The 16,772-nt window shown below is 42.2% G+C and overlaps 1 protein-coding gene across 4 annotated transcripts in view; it reads left to right on the top strand.

The window, feature by feature from the left end:
• MBD5 (methyl-CpG binding domain protein 5) overlaps nt 1-16,772 on the top strand; it is a 902,668-nt gene that overhangs the window by 800,635 nt on the left and 85,261 nt on the right. For all 4 annotated transcript variants that reach the window (XM_053698283.1, XM_053698282.1, XM_053698284.1 and 1 more), the window contains one exon: nt 6,498-6,571. In XM_053698283.1, the coding sequence (XP_053554258.1) occupies nt 6,498-6,571 (74 nt within the window). The remainder of the gene's footprint in view (nt 1-6,497; nt 6,572-16,772) is intronic.

The following is a 16,772-nucleotide window of genomic DNA, read 5'->3' on the forward strand; positions in this document are numbered from 1 at the left end:
ATTTCCTTTTTTCAATTAAAAAAGTCACAATAACAAGTACCCTAGTTCATACGAAGTATAAGTGTGGTTTTCAAAACTACGATTTTGCTTACAATAATTATGATTGTTGATATCAAGAAATAAACCTTTGCTTTCTTAGGTTTTAGTTAAAATTATTCTAACTAGCAAAAGGGTAGATAACTATAAAATGTGAAGACTGTACTGTGATGCTATGTTCAGATAGTTATGAATAGTCCTGTCCATTTGATCTGTGCATATTTGAGTTGTACTTGTTATAATACTTGAGTCTTCAATAAAGATTATGTAAAAAAATAATACAATATTTCTCCTACATTGGTGTATCCGGTCCACGGCTTCATCCTTACTTGTGGGATATTCTCAATCCCTACAGGAAGTGGCAAAGAGAGCACACAGCAGAGCTGTCCATATAGCTCCCCTCAGGCTCCGCCCCCCCAGTCATTCTCTTTGCCGCTCTAACTAGTAGCATCTCCACGGGGGTGGTAAAGAGTATGTGGTGTTTAGTTGTAGTTTTTTATTCTTCTATCAAGAGTTTGTTATTTTAAAATAGTGCCGGCTTGTACTATTTACTCTGCAGCAGAAAGTGATGAAGATTTCTGCCGAGAGGAATATGATTTTAGCACCAGTAACTAAAATCCATTGCTGTTCCCACGCAGGACTGTTGAAACCAGAGAACTTCAGTTGGGGGGAACAGTTTGCAGGCTTAACTGCTTCAGGTATGATCAGTCATTTTTCTAACAAGACCTAGTAATGCTAGAAGACTGTCAGCAATCCCCTCTGGGATAGGTAAGCCATTTTTCTTAGACTCTGTATAAAATTATGGCTTATATTAAGGGCTCTATGTTGGTTGACACTATTGTGGGCTAAATTGCTTTTTAGCATGTTTTCACTATAAATAAGGTGTTTTTTCAGACTTTAAAACACTTTTGGGGTTTTATTTGGCGCCTGGCATTTATTTGGACATTTATTCTAGTCAGAAAGGCCCCTCCACTCTGGAATGAAGAGGGAGGAGGCCTCATTTTCAGGCCTCAATTGCACAGTTGTTTTGCTTAGGCAGTTCATGCAGCTTCACGTGGGGAGTCCAGAGGCATCAGAAAAGACTCCAGAGAGGCTTATTTCCTACTAAAATAATCCCTAAGGAAGGTAAAGGCCACAGTGGAAGCTGTGGCATAGTACTGTAGTGTTTTTAACAGGTTAATTGCTGTTATTAGCTCCGGTTTGGGCATTAAGGGGTTAATTGGTCTGAAAATTTGTGTGCAATCATTTCAAAGCACTGTGGTGAAAATTTCATTAAAATTGGATGTTTATTTGATGGTTTTTTGATGTTTAAGTTATAAGAGGCCAAGATGGTTCCCCCATTAAATTTTTGTGTGAAGTGTGCCATAGCGTCCAAACAGCTTAAGGACCGTACAATCACGCTTAAAGATATAGCCCAAGATGATTCTTTAGCTGAAGGTAGTGAGGATAGCTCACTATCCTCTCCTTCTGTGTCAACACAAGCGATGCCCAGTACATCTAGCGCGCCAATTGCTATTACTATGCAACAGTTAGCAGCAGTAATGGATAATTCTCTCGCAGCATTTTTATCCAAACTGCCAGCTTTTCCTAGGAAGCGTGGTTGCTCAGTTTTAAATACAGAAAATGAGCAAGCAGAGGCAGAGGATAATTTATCTGTAGTGCCCTCACATCAATCTGACTTGGCGGTGAGGGAGGGCCTGTCTGAGGGAGAAATTTCTGACACAGGAAAAGTTTCTCAGCAGGCAGAGCCTGATACCATAGCATTTAAATTTAATCTTGAACACCTCCGCGCTCTACTTAAGGAGGTCCTAGCTACTCTTGATGATTGTGACCCTTTGGTGGTCCCAGAAAAATTGTGTAAAATGGATAAATTCTTAGAGGTCCCAGTACACACTGATGCGTTTCCGATACCTAAGAGGGTGGCGGATATAGTGAATAAGGAGTGGGAGAAGCCAGGTGTACCTTTTGTTCCCCCTCCTATATTTAAGATAATGTTCCCCATTGTTGACCCCATAAGGGACACGTGGCAGACGGTCCCTAAGGTAGAGGGGGCAGTTTCAATGCTAGCTAAGCGCACAACTATACCAATAGAAGACAGTTGCGCTTTCAAAAATCCTATGGATAAAAAATTAGAAGGTTTACTTAAGAAAATTTTTGTTCAACAAGGTTTTCTTCTTCAACCAATTTCTTGCATTATTCCTGTAACCACTGCATCTGCTTTTTGGTTTGAGGAATTAGAAAACTCGCTCCAGAAGGAGACTTCTTATGATGAAGTTATGGATAGAATTCATGCCCTGAAGTTGGCTAATTCTTTCATTGCAGATGCCGCTTTTCAGTTAGCTAAATTAGCGGCGAAAAATTCTGGTTTCGCAATAGTGGCGCGTAGGGCGCTTTGGCTAAAATCGTGGTCGGCGGATGTGTCGTCCAAAACAATATTGCTTAATATTCCTTTCAAGGGTAAGACCCTATTCGGGCCAGAGTTGAAAGAAATTATTTCAGATATCACTGGGGGAAAGGGCCATGCCCTTCCACAGGATAGACCTTTCAAAGCTAAAAATAAGTCTAATTTTCGTTCCTTTCGCAATTTCAGGAACGGACCGGCTTCTACCTCTACAGCCACTAGGCAAGAGGGTAACGCACCCCAGCCCAAACCAGCATGGAAACCATTGCAAGGCTGGAACAAGGGTAAACAGGCCAAAAAGCCTGCTGCTGCTACCAAGACAGCATGAAGGGGTAGCCCCCGATCCGGGACCGGATCTAGTAGGGGGCAGACTTTCTCTCTTTGCTCAGGCCTGGGCAAGAGATGTTCCAGACCCCTGGGCACTAGAAATTGTCTCTCAGGGCTATCTTCTAGAATTCAAGGACCTTCCTCCAAGGGGAAGGTTCCACATGTCTCGCTTATCTTTAGACCAGATAAAGAGACAGGCATTCTTACATTGCGTAGAAGACCTTTTAAAAATGGGAGTGATAAACCCAGTTCCAACAGCAGAACAAGGACTGGGATTTTACTCAAACCTGTTTGTAGTTCCCAAAAAGGAAGGAACTTTCAGGCCAATTCTGGATTTAAAGATCCTAAACAAATTCCTCAGAGTTCCATCATTCAAAATGGAAACCATTCGGACAATTTTACCAATGATCCAGGAGGGTCAATATATGACTACCGTGGACTTAAAGGATGCGTACCTGCATATTCCTATCCACAAAGATCACCATCAGTTTCTGAGGTTCGCCTTTCTGGACAAGCAATACCAGTTTGTGGCTCTTCCCTTTGGATTGGCCACTGCTCCCAGAATTTTCACAAAGGTGCTAGGGTCCCTTCTAGCGGTGCTAAGGCCAAGGGGCATTGCAGTAGCACCTTACCTAGATGACATTTTAATACAGGCATCGTCCTTTCACAAAGCAAGGGCTCATACGGACATTGTTCTAGCCTTTCTAAGGTCTCACGGGTGGAAGGTGAACATAGAAAAAAGTTCTCTGTCCCCGTTCACAAGGGTTCCCTTCCTGGGAACAATAATAGACTCTGTAGAAATGAAAATCTTTCTGACAGAGGTCAGGAAATTAAAACTTTTGAACACTTGTCGAGTTCTTCAATCCATTCCTCAACCCTCCATAGCTCAGTGCATGGAGGTAATAGGACTAATGGTTGCGGCAATGGACGTGGTTCCTTTTGCTCGAATTCATTTAAGACCATTGCAACTGTGCATGCTCAAACAATGGAATGGGGATTATGCAGATTTGTCTCCCCAGATTCAGATGGACCAGCAAACCAGAGACTCACTCCTCTGGTGGTTGTCTCAGGATCACCTGTCTCAGGGAATGAGTTTCCGAAGACCGGAGTGGATCATTGTCGCGACCGACGCCAGCCTCTTAGGCTGGGGCGCGGTCTGGAAGTCCCTGAAGGCTCAGGGTCTATGGTCTCGGGAAGAATCTCTTCTCCCGATAAACATTTTGGAATTGAGAGCGATATTCAATGCGCTCCAGGCATGGCCTCAACTAGCGGAGGCCAAATTCATCAGATTTCAGTCGGACAACATGACGACTGTAGCGTACATCAATCATCAGGGGGGAACAAAGAGTTCCCTGGCGATGAGGGAGGTATCCAAGATCATCAAATGGGCAGAGAATCACTCCTGCCATCTATCAGCAATTCACATCCCAGGAGTGGATAACTGGGAAGCGGATTATCTGAGTCGTCAGACTTTCCATCCGGGGGAGTGGGAACTCCACCCGGAGGTTTTTGCTCAGCTGACCCAGCTATGGGGCATTCCAGATCTAGATCTGATGGCGTCACGTCAGAACTCCAAAGTTACACGTTACGGGTCCAGGTCCAGGAATCCCAAGGCGACATTGGTAGATGCCTTAGTAGCGCCTTGGTCGTTCAATCTAGCTTATGTCTTTCCACCGTTTCCCCTTCTCCCCGGCTAGTAGCCAGGATCAAACAGGAGAAGGCTTCGGTAATTCTGATAGCTCCTGCGTGGCCACGCAGGACTTGGTATGCAGACCTGGTGAATATGTCATCGGTTCCACCATGGAAGCTGCCTTTGAGGCAGAACCTTCTAATTCAAGGTCCATTCGAACATCCAAACCTAGTTTCTCTGCAACTAACTGCTTGGAGATTGAATGCTTGATTCTTGCTAAGCGTGGGTTTTCGGAATCAGTTATAGATACTCTGATCCAGGCTAGAAAGCCTGTCACCAGGAAAATTTACCATAAGATATGGCGGAAATATCTTTGCTGGTGCGAATCCAAGGGTTACTCATGGAGTAAGATTAGGATTCCAAGGATACTATCTTTTCTCCAAGAAGGATTGGAGAAAGGTCTGTCAGCTAGTTCTTTAAAGGGACAGATATCTGCTCTGTCTGTTTTGTTACACAAGCGTCTGGCAGCCATGCCAGATATTCAGGCGTTTGTACAGGCTTTAGTCAGAATCAAGCCTGTCTACAGACCTGTGGCTCCTCCATGGAGTCTAAACCTAGTTCTTTCAGTTCTTCAAGGGGTTCCGTTTGAACCTCTACATTCCATAGATATTAAGTTACTATCTTGGAAAGTTTTGTTTTTAGTAGCTATTCTGCTAGAAGAGTTTCTGAATTGTCTGCTTTGCAGTGTAATTCACCCTATCTGGTGTTTCATACAGATAAGGTCGTTTTACGTACCAAACCTGGTTTTCTTCCAAAAGTGGTTTCCAATAAGAATATCAACCAGGAAATAGTTGTTCCTTCTCTGTGTCCTAATCCAGTTTCTAACAAGGAACGTCTGTTACACAATCTTGATGTGGCTGAAAAGCATCATCCGGTTGGCTTATGAGACTGCTGGAAGGCAGCCTCCTGAACGAATTACAGCTCACTCTACTAGAGCTGTGGCTTCCACATGGGCTTTCAAGAATGAGGCTTCTGTTGAACAGATTTGTAAGGCAGCGACTTGGTCTTCACTGCATACGTTTTGCAAATTTTACAAATTCGATACTTTTGCTTCTTCGGAGGCTATTTTTGGGAGAAAGGTTTTGCAAGTAGTGGTGCCTTCCGTTTAGGTTACCTGACTTGTTCCCTCCCTTCATCCGTGTCCTAAAGCTTTGGTATTGGTTCCCACAAGTAAGGATGAAGCCGTGGACCGGATACACCAATGTAGGAGAAAACAGAATTTATGTTTACCTGATAAATTTCTTTCTCTTACGGTGTATCCGGTCCACGGCCCGCCCTGGCATTTTGGTCAGGTTTAAATTTATTTTTTGTAAACTACAGTCACCACTGCACCCTATGGTTCTCCTTTTTCTCCTAACAGTCGGTCGAATGACTGGGGGGCGGAGCCTGAGGGGAGCTATATGGACAGCTCTGCTGTGTGCTCTTTGCCACTTCCTGTAGCGATTGAGAATATCCCACAAGTAAGGATGAAGCCGTGGACCGGATACACCGTAGGAGAAAGAAATTTATCAGGTAAACATAAATTCTGTTATTTATGTGCATTCAGCTTACCAGCTAACACTGGTGTCTCATTCAGTGTCATCAATGATCCAGTAGCAAAAAGCAGGATTAAAGGCCATTATAGTCAGAAAAAAATCATGCTCTAATTCATTAGAGCATGTAATTTTAAGACTAGCAACCCTGCACCTCTGTGTTTAACTTTTGGAAAAGTACACATAGTAGAAGTACTGCTGATCCAATCACCTGTGCTAGTTTCATTATACAGCTGTGTAACTAGTGCTGCTGATTGTGATTGCTGATCAGTGGCAGTTTTTCTGTGGGTCCTGAGCGGTACTTCTACTGTGTGTTTAACCATTTTTGCAGGGACTAAAGACATAGGGGCACAGGGTCACTTACTAACGTAATTTTATATATTTATTTTTATTATAATGGCTATTTACCATAGAGATGATCTTAAAGTATTCTTTAAACAAAAGTTTAAATTATGAAGTTACTAGATACAACTGCTTAATATAATATGATTGTTTTCATACCTTCTCTTAGGTCGAGTCTGATAAGCTGAAGACACTGACGGAAGGCTTGGAAGCTTATAGTCGAGCCCAGAAAAGGAACAGAAAGTATGAGTAATTTATATTCTGGATTTATACATTTTCTTAAACACAATAATTTTTTAACAGGAAGAAGTGGCCATTGATTTATTTACAATGTTATATGCATACTTGTTAGTAATACCCATACATAAATAAAATTGGATCAATTTATCTTACATGATTATAAAAAAACTGTATTTTTATGTCTAGTATATATAATATTATCTAGCATACTAATAAGTGTGTCCCAAATTTGTTTGCAAATTTTAGAGTCTTAAATCTGTGAAACTAGAAAATAGATACCCATAATGCTATAAACTATAGATTAAGCTTATCAGCCAGAACTTTAACTTTTTTCAATAAAGCTGAAAACCTGATTATCTGATGGTATTTCTAAGACAAACTGATGGTTTTACAATTTAAAGGTAAAATGTATTTTGGTTCAAAGTTGGAAGCTGTTCCATAGAAAATCATGCAGGATGAGGCTCTCCAGGAAAAGTCGAAGCCTTGAATTATTTTTGATCCCCCTCAGAGATCTTCATTTTTCTGCCAACATTCTTCAGTTTTCCTCACATTTTGCATTTGAACCAGCGAGTTCATCCTGGTCTAACTGAAAAAAATTCCCAAAGCCATTTCAGAATAATCCTAGAGAGGTCTGACTAGGCTATCCCTAGCCATGCCATCCCACTTGTTTTGACTATGACTAGCTTCCATAAAACAAGTAAGTACAAGATTCGGTTTCCTTCAAGTACAAAATAAGTTTCCTTTCTTAAGGTGGTGTGAGTCCACGATTCCTTACTGTCCACCAGGAGGATGCAGAGACCCCCTATACTAGAGCTTTAAGTAAAGCTCCTACTTCCCTTTCCCTCCCAGTAGTACTTTGCCTCATCTAGGAGAAGGTAAGGATAGAGGTATTCATGATTTATTGAAATACAGGGATATTCATCCCAAATTTTCACTCATAATATAGTTCCTGGAAGAGAGGGATTCAATGTAAATCTCCTTGCTGGAATATTAGTCACAAGCCTGCAACGGGCATCACTGGGACAATTTATTTAGCCACCTCCTGTTGGGTAATGAAGATTTAGTCACTCAATATATCCTCTACTGTGAGTTGCAATACAGGAGGGGCAATCTACTGTATCTACTTGTGGCTTTCAGGGTAAGATCAGTGGATTGGGCAACTACTAGTAAGAACCTGCATATATTTACAGCCCACAGGCTATTTGTTGGTACACTGCTTAGTGTGCTTTTTAACCAGTATTAGATAATATCTGTGCCATTTAACTGTCCTACTTAACTTTGTTTGTCTGAATTCGTATCTTGCTGATATGTGAGGTGGATATTGTGCTTGGTGCAATTAACTGAGCGTTTACTTCTAATGTACAGTGCAGGCGATGCCTAAGCATAGGGCAGCTATGGTAAAGTTATCCTTCAGTTTGGAGGGAGTTAAAAAAAAAATCCCTGCCACTTGGATTGCATCTCCTCAGCTCCTCCTTCATGCTGGCGGTGGCCATCATCAGTGGAGTCTCTCTTAGGAGCGCTAATCGCTACAATATTGGTACCAGAGGTGATAAGATTAACCCAATGCCAGAAGCTAAGGAGGTTTATTGCAATGATTTATTCTGTTGTTTTTTTCACTCTCTGTGTAATTGCAGTTTTGAAAACATTTTGGAAACACTTTTAAAGCGGTATATCCGCTATTATTACTCTGAGTCAGTTAATTTATATAGTATATATGCACTCTTTTAACTGACAGCATGTATAAAGTGTTAAGCCATATTGAGTTCCTTAAAACCATTAGTGGATAGTGCTAGAGGGTACTGCATGGGCATTCCTTATCCTGTAATATTTTGGCACCACAATACTTTCTACTCTGTTTTTTGTTACTTATTGTCCTTTTATATACCTTCATTTTGAGGTGCTTCTATTGCTTTTTACAACTTTCAAATTTTACTATGGAGCAGCAGACTGGAACTGTTTCTTCCAGATTAGATCCATTAGAGGGTAGATCCATAGATTTATGTTCCCGACAAATAAGTGTATGCTTTGCAAATTGATTATTGTTTGTCCTCCCACTCAACTCTGCAGTACTTGTCTGAGTTCTGTTTTGCAGTCTACAACTACCACTGTTCCCTCAATTTGCCCACCACCAGTGTATATTAGTCAGGTCGGCCAGTGTTCCCTCTAAGGCCAGTTTTGTGTGCGGCCCAGTAGTGAATCAGTTAATTAGGTAACCGCACCCTGCAATTAGCAAACATTGCACAATGCAGACTGCAAGGTATGGTTCTCTTATTAACTGTTTCACTGCTGGGCCGCTCATAAAACTGGCTTTAGAGGGAACACTGCTTACAGTCAACTATTTCTGAGATTATGGCAGTTATGCAACCCTCAGCTTGGCGTAAATATGTTTCTTCTAGTTCTTCTACTAGAGATGGGGTACCTACTGTTTCTGTGCCTCTCATGCAAACACTAACATAAAAAGCTGTGGACTTTTCAGTTTATGCAAGAACATCTGCATTCCTTACTAAATGAGGTTTTGAAGACATTATGGGTCCAGGACCCCAAGCAGGTGGAGGATAAGACTATAAAGCAATTGGATATTATTTTCAAACTCAAAACTAAAGCAGTTGAGGTTTTTCCTGTCCTTACCCTGGCCATGGACATCATTTCTCTTGTAAGGTGTATCCAGTCCACGGATCATCCATTACTTGTGGGATATTCTCCTTCCCAACAGGAAGTTGCAAGAGGACACCCACAGCAGAACTGCTATATAGCTCCTCCCATAACTGCCATATCCAGTCATTCTCTTGCAACTCTCAACAAAGATGGATGTAGTAAGAGGAGAGTGGTAAAATATAGTTAGTTTTTTCTTCAATCAAAAGTTTGTTATTTTCAAATAGTACCGGAGTTGTACTATTTTATCTCATGCAGTATTTAGAAGAAGAATCTGCCTGCGTTTTTCTATGATCTTAGCAGCTTGTAACTAAGATCCACTGCTGTTCTCACATATGTCTGAGGAATGAGGTAACTTCAGAGGGAGAATGGCGTGCAGGTTATCCTGCTATTGAGGTATGTGCAGTTTTAAGTTTTTCTAGGGACTAGAAAATGCTGCTGGTACCTGATTAATGTAAGTTAAGCCTAAAAACAGTGATTTAATAGTGACTTGTATCAGGCTTACTACCAGAGATATATACTCTGATAATATGGCAATATAAAACGTTTGCTGGCATGTTTAATCGTTTTTATATATGCTTTGGTGATAAAACTTATTGGGGCCTAGTTTTTTCCACATGGCTGGCTTGATTTTTGCCTAGAAACAGTTTCCTGAGGCTTTCCACTGTTGTAGTATGAGTGGGAGGGGCCTATTTTTGTGCTTTTTTGCGCAGTTAAAATTACAGACAGAGACATTCAGCTTCCCTCAGCAGTCCCCTGCATGCTATAGGACGTCTCTGAAGGGCTCTAAAGGCTTCAAAAGTCGTTTATTGAGGAAGGTAGGGCCACAGCTGAGCTGTGGCAGTTGATGTGACTGTTTAAAAAACGTTTATTTCGTTTTTTTGATCCGTTTTTTGCATTAAGGGGTTAATCATCCATTTGCAAGTGGGTGCAATGCTCTGCTAACCTATTACATACACTGTACAAATTTCGTTTGATTTACTGCCTTTTTTCACTGTTTTTCAAATTTTGACAAAATGTATTTCTCTTAAAGGCATAGTACCGTTTTTTATATTTGCTTGTTAACTTTATTTAAAGTGTTTTCCAAGCTTGCTAGTCTCATTGCTAGTCTGTACAAACATGTCTGACATAGAGGAAACTCCTTGTTCATTATGTTTAAAAGCCATGGTGGAACCCCATACGAGAATGTGTAGTAAATGTATTGATTTCACTTTAAACAATAAAGATCAGCTTTTGCCTTTAAAAAATTTATCAACAGAGGATTCTGACGAGGGGGAAGTTATGCCGACTAACTCTCCCCACGTGTCAGACGCTTTGACTCCCGCTCAAGGGACTCACGCTCAAATGGCGCCAAGTACATCAAGGACGCCCATAGCGATTACTTTACAAGACATGGCGGCAGTCATGGATAATACACTGTCAGTGGTATTAGCCAGACTGCCTGAATTTAGAGGAAAGCGTGATAGCTCTGGTGTTAGGCGTAATACAGAGCATACAGATGCTTTAAGAGCCATGTCTGATACTGCCTCACAATATGCAGAAGCTGAGGAAGGAGAGCTTCAGTCTGTGGGTGATATCTCTGACTCGGGGAAACCTGATTCTGATATTTCTACTTTTAAATTTAAGCTTGAGAACCTCCGTGTTTTGCTTAGGGAGGTTTTAGCTGCTCTGAATGACTGTGACACAATTGCAGTGCCAGAGAAATTGTGTAGACTGGATAAATACTTTGCAGTGCCGGTGTGTACTGAGGTTTTTCCAATACCTAAAAGGTTTACAGAAATTATTAGCAAGGAGTGGGATAGACCCGGTGTGCCGTTTTCCCCCCCTCCTATTTTTAGATAAATGTTTCCCATAGACGCCACCACACGGGACTTATGGCAGACGGTCCCTAAGGTGGAGGGAGCAGTTTCTACTTTAGCAAAGCGTACTACTATCCCTGTCGAGGACAGTTGTGCTTTTTCAGATCCTATGGATAAAAAATTAGAGGGTTACCTTAAGAAAATGTTTATTCAACAAGGTTTTATCCTGCAGCCCCTTGCATGCATTGCTCCTGTCACTGCTGCTGCGGCGTTTTGGTTTGAGTCTCTGGAAGAGGCTTTACAGACAACGACTCCATTGGAGGACATACTTAACAATCTTAGAGCACTTAAGCTAGCTAATTCTTTTGTTTCTGATGCCATTGTTCATTTGACTAAACTAACGGCTAAGAATTCTGGATTTGCCATCCAGGCGCGTAGGGCGCTATGGCTTAAATCTTGGTCAGCTAACGTGACTTCAAAGTCTAAACTACTTAACATTCCCTTCAAGGGGCAGAACCTATTCGGGCCTGGTTTGAAGGAAATTATTGCTGACATTACTGGAGGTAAAGGTCATGCCCTTCCTCAGGACAGGTCCAAATCAAGGGCCAAACAGTCTAATTTTCGTGCCTTTCGAAACTTCAAGGCAAGTGCAGCATCAACTTCCTCTGCTACAAAACAAGAGGGAACTTTTGCTCAGTCCAAGACTGCCTGGAAACCTAACCAGTCCTGGAACAAAGGCAAGCAGGCCAAAAAGCCTGCTGCTGCCTCTAAGACAGCATGAAGGAATGGCCCCCTATCCGGTAACTGATCTAGTAGGGGGCAGACTTTCTCTCTTCGCCCAGGCGTGGGCAAGAGATGTTCAGGATCCCTGGGCGTTGGAGATTATATCTCAGGGGTATCTTCTGGACTTCAAGGCTTCTCCTCCACAAGGGAGATTTCACCTTTCACGATTATCTGCCAACCAGATAAATAAAGAGGCATTCTTATACTGTGTGCAAGACCTCCTAGTTATGGGAGTGATCCATCCAGTTCCAAAGGAGGAACAGGGACAGGGATTTTACTCAAATCTGTTTGTGGTTCCCAAAAAAGAGGGAACCTTCAGACCAATCTTGGATCTAAAGATCTTAATATCCTCATAGTTCCATCATTCAAAATGGAAACTATTCGGACCATCCTACCTATGATCCAGGAGGGTCAATATATGACTACGGTGGATCTAAAAGATGCTTACCTTCACATTCCGATACACAAAGATCATCATCAGTTCCTAAGGTTTGCCTTTCTGGACAGGCATTACCAGTTTGTGGCTCTTCCCTTCGGGTTAGCTACACCCCCAAGAATTTTTACAAAGGTTCTGGGGTCGCTTCTGGCGGTCCTAAGGCCACGGGGCATAGCAGTGGCCCCTTATCTAGACAACATCCTGATACAGGCGTCAAATTTCCAAATTGCCAAGTCCCATACGGACATAGTTCTGGCATTTCTGAGGTCGCACGGGTGGAAAGTGAACGAGGAAAAGAGTTCTCTGTCCCCACTCACAAGAGTCTCCTTCCTAGGGACTCTGATAGATTCTGTAGAAATGAAAATTTACCTGACTGAGTCCAGGTTATCAAAACTTCTAAATTCTTGCCGTGTTCTCCATTCTATTCCGCGCCCTTCGGTGGCTCAGTGCATGGAGGTAATTGGCTTAATGGTAGCGGCAATGGACATAGTTCCGTTTGCGCGCCTACATCTCAGACCGCTGCAACTATGCATGCTCAGTCAGTGGAATGGGGATTACACAGATTTGTCCCCTCTACTATGGCTATCTCGGGTCCATCTGTCCAAAGGTATGACCTTTCGCAGGCCAGATTGGACAATTGTAACGACAGATGCCAGCCTTCTAGGTTGGGGTGCAGTCTGGAACTCCCTGAAGGCTCAGGAATCATGGACTCAGGAGGAGAAACTCCTCCCAATAAATATTCTGGAATTGAGGGCAATATTCAATGCTCTTCAGGCTTGGCCTCAGTTAACAACCCTGAGGTTCATCAGATTTCAGTCGGACAACATCACGACTGTAGCTTACATCAACCATCAAGGGGGAACAAGGAGTTCCTTAGCGATGTTAGAAGTCTCCAAAATTATTCGCTGGGCAGAGAAACACTCTTGCTACCTATCAGCGATCCATATCCCAGGTGTAGAGAACTGGGAGGCAGATTTTTTAAGTCGTCAGACTTTTCATCCGGGGGAGTGGGAACTCCATCCGGAGGTGTTTGCTCAATTGATTCATCGTTGGGGCAAACCAGAACTGGATCTCATGGCGTCTCGCCAGAACGCCAAGCTTCCTTATTACGGATCAAGGTCCAGGGATCCGGAAGCGACGCTGATAGATGCTCTAGCAGCACCTTGGTCTTTCAACCTCGCTTACGTGTTTCCACCATTTCCTCTGCTCCCTCGACTGATTGCCAAAATCAAGCAGGAGAGAGCATCGGTGATTTTGATAGCGCCTGCATGGCCACGCAGGACCTGGTATGCAGACCTAGTGGACATATCATCCTTTCCACCTTGGACGCTGCCTCTGAGACGAGACCTTCTACTTCAAGGTCCTTTCAATCATCCAAATCTAATTTCTCTGAGACTGACTGCATGGAGATTGAACGCTTGATTTTATCAAAGCGTGGCTTCTCCGAGTCTGTCATTGATACCTTAATACAGGCACGAAAGCCTGTTACCAGGAAAATCTACCATAAGATATGGTGTAAATATCTTTATTGGTGTGAATCCAAGGGCTACTCATGGAGTAAGGTCAGGATTCCCAGGATATTATCTTTTCTCCAAGAGGGTTTGGAGAAAGGATTATCAGCTAGTTCTTTGAAGGGACAGATCTCTGCACTGTCTATTCTTTTGCACAAGCGTCTGGCGGATGTTCCAGACGTTCAGGCGTTTTGTCAGGCGTTGGTTAGAATCAAGCCTGTGTTTAAACCTGTTGCTCCCCCATGGAGCTTAAATTTGGTTCTTAAAGTTCTTCAAGGGGTTCCGTTTGAACCTCTTCATTCCATAGATATCAAGCTTTTATCTTGGAAAGTTCTTTTTTTGATGGCTATTTCCTCGGCTCGTAGAGTCTCTGAGTTATCTGCCTTACATTGTGATTCTCCTTATCTGATCTTTCATGCAGATAAGGTAGTTCTGCGTACAAAACCTGGGTTTTTGCCTAAGGTGGTATCTACTAAGAATATCAATCAAGAGATTGTTGTTCCATCATTGTGTCCTAATCCTTCTTCAAAGAAGGAACGTCTCTTACATAATCTGGACGTGGTTCGTGCTTTAAAGTTTTACTTACAAGCTACAAAAGATTTTCGTCAAACATCTGCTTTGTTTGTTGTTTACTCTGGACAGAGAAGAGGTCAAAAGGCTTCGGCAACCTCTCTTTCTTTTTGGCTAAGAAGCATAATCCACTTAGCCTATGAGACTGCTGGACAGCAGCCTCCTGAAAGGATTACAGCTCATTCTACTAGAGCTGTGGCTTCCACTTGGGCTTTTAAAAATGAGGCTTCTGTTGAACAGATTTGCAAGGCGGCGACTTGGTCTTCGCTTCATACATTTTCCAAATTCTACAAATTTGATACTTTTGCTTCTTCGGAGGCTATTTTTGGGAGAAAGGTTTTACAGGCAGTGGTACCTTCCGTTTAAGTACCTGCCTTGTCCCTCCCTTCATCCGTGTACTTTAGCTTTGGTATTGGTATCCCACAAGTAATGGATGATCCGTGGACTGGATACACCTTACAAGAGAAAACACAATTTATGCTTACCTGATAAATTTATTTCTCTTGTGGTGTATCCAGTCCACGGCCCGCCCTGTCATTTTAAGGCAGGTCAAAATTTTAGATTAAACTACAGTCACCACTGCACCCTATGGTTTCTCCTTTCTCGGCTTGTTTCGGTCGAATGACTGGATATGGCAGTTAGGGGCGGAGCTATATAGCAGCTCTGTTGTGGGTGTCCTCTTGCAACTTCCTGTTGGGAAGGAGAATATCCCACAAGTAATGGATGATCCGTGGACTGGATACACCACAAGAGAAATAAATTTATCAGGTAAGCATAAATTGTGTTTTTCCTGTTCCAGAAGCTAATTTGGAACTCTGGCAAACCATTCTTACGGTGGACGTAGCCATCTCCACTTAAGCAAGACAAACTACAATTCCTTTAGAGGATATCACTTCCTTCAGAGATTCTATGGATAGGAAGTTGAAAGTTTTTTTTCCCTAGAAAGTTTTTCTGCAGGGGTGTCTATTATTCCAACCAGTTGTGGGTATTGCTTGTGTTGCAGGTGTAGCATATATTTGGTGTGATTACTTATTTGAATTAGTTTCAAGAATATTCTTTAAAGGAGATTCAGGAGCCTATTTACTGTGTACAACTGGCACAATTATTTATTTGTGATGTGATCATTCAGCTAATTAGTTTTAATGTGAAAAATACAGCCTTAGCCGTCCTTACTAGAAGTGTTTTTTTGTTTAAAGTCATGGTCGCTGGATGTGGGATCAAAGTCCAGGAATAGTCTAGTCAAAATTAAACTTTCATGATTCAGATGGAGCAGGCAATTTTAAGAAACTTAAAATTTACTCCTATTATCAATTTTTTTTGTTCTCTTGGTAACTTTATTTTAATAAGCAGGAAGGTAAGCATAGGTGCTGGTCCATTTCTGGTTCAGAACCTGGGTAACACTTTCTGATTGGTTTCTAAATGTAGCCACCAATCAGCTAGTGCTACCCAGGTGCTGAACTAAAAATGGGCCAGCTCCTAAGCTTATATTCAAATAAAGATACCAAGAGAACAAAGAAAAATTGATAATAGAAGTAAATTAGAAAGTTGCTTATTATTGCACGCTCTATCTGAATCGTGAAAGTTTAATTTTTACTAGACTATCCCCTTAACATTAGCTTTCAGGGGTAAGATACTGTTTGGTCCTGGCCTTGATTCTATTATCTCATCAGTCACAGGTGGCATGGGAGCATTTGTGCCCCAGGATAAAAAAAAATCTAGAGCCATGGGAAAATCTGTTTTCTTTTACAAGATACGATGAGTCCACGGATTTCATCCTTACTTGTTGGATATCGCCTCCTGGTCAGCAGGAGGAGGCAAAGAGCACCACAGCAGAGCTGTATATATAGCTCCTCCCTTCCCTCCCACTCCAGTCATTCTCTTTGCCTGTGTTAGTGATAGGAAGAGGTAAAGTGAGGTGTTAGTTTTAGATTCTTCAATCAAGAGTTTATTATTTTTTAAAGTAGTGCCAAAGTGTGCTACTTTGTTCTGGGGTGTAGCTTAGACCAGATCAGTCTCTTCAGTAAAAAGAGAAGCATTTGGTGGCTTTAGAGCAATGGGAACTTGTGGGACATAATTCTCACTGTGCCTCCCATATATTAATGCTGCCCTGCCTTTGGAAAACCTGAGTCATTCTAACTCAGGACTTTCTCTTCATTCTCAGGTCCATGGGAGGGATATGACCTCTTACACCTGGAGCCTGCCTTGCTGCCAGGCAGAAGATGAGGTAAGTGCTGACTTTGTTTCTGGGGTACAAGAAGTCTCAGACTTTATTTTTGACACAGACCTCATCACATTGGGGCTCCTTCTAGGGGTTAACATTGATGCAGTTCTCCTAATGTTTCTAGGGGACTCTGGGCAGTTTTTGGACACTGGCACTGGGGACATGTGACTTTTCTCTCCCGGCGGTTTATAAAGTAGCCGACCAGGAGGGTTTATTCTGGCTGCCTTTTATA

Source organism: Bombina bombina, chromosome 1 (assembly GCF_027579735.1).
Source record: "Bombina bombina isolate aBomBom1 chromosome 1, aBomBom1.pri, whole genome shotgun sequence".
Lineage (NCBI taxonomy): Eukaryota > Metazoa > Chordata > Amphibia > Anura > Bombinatoridae > Bombina > Bombina bombina.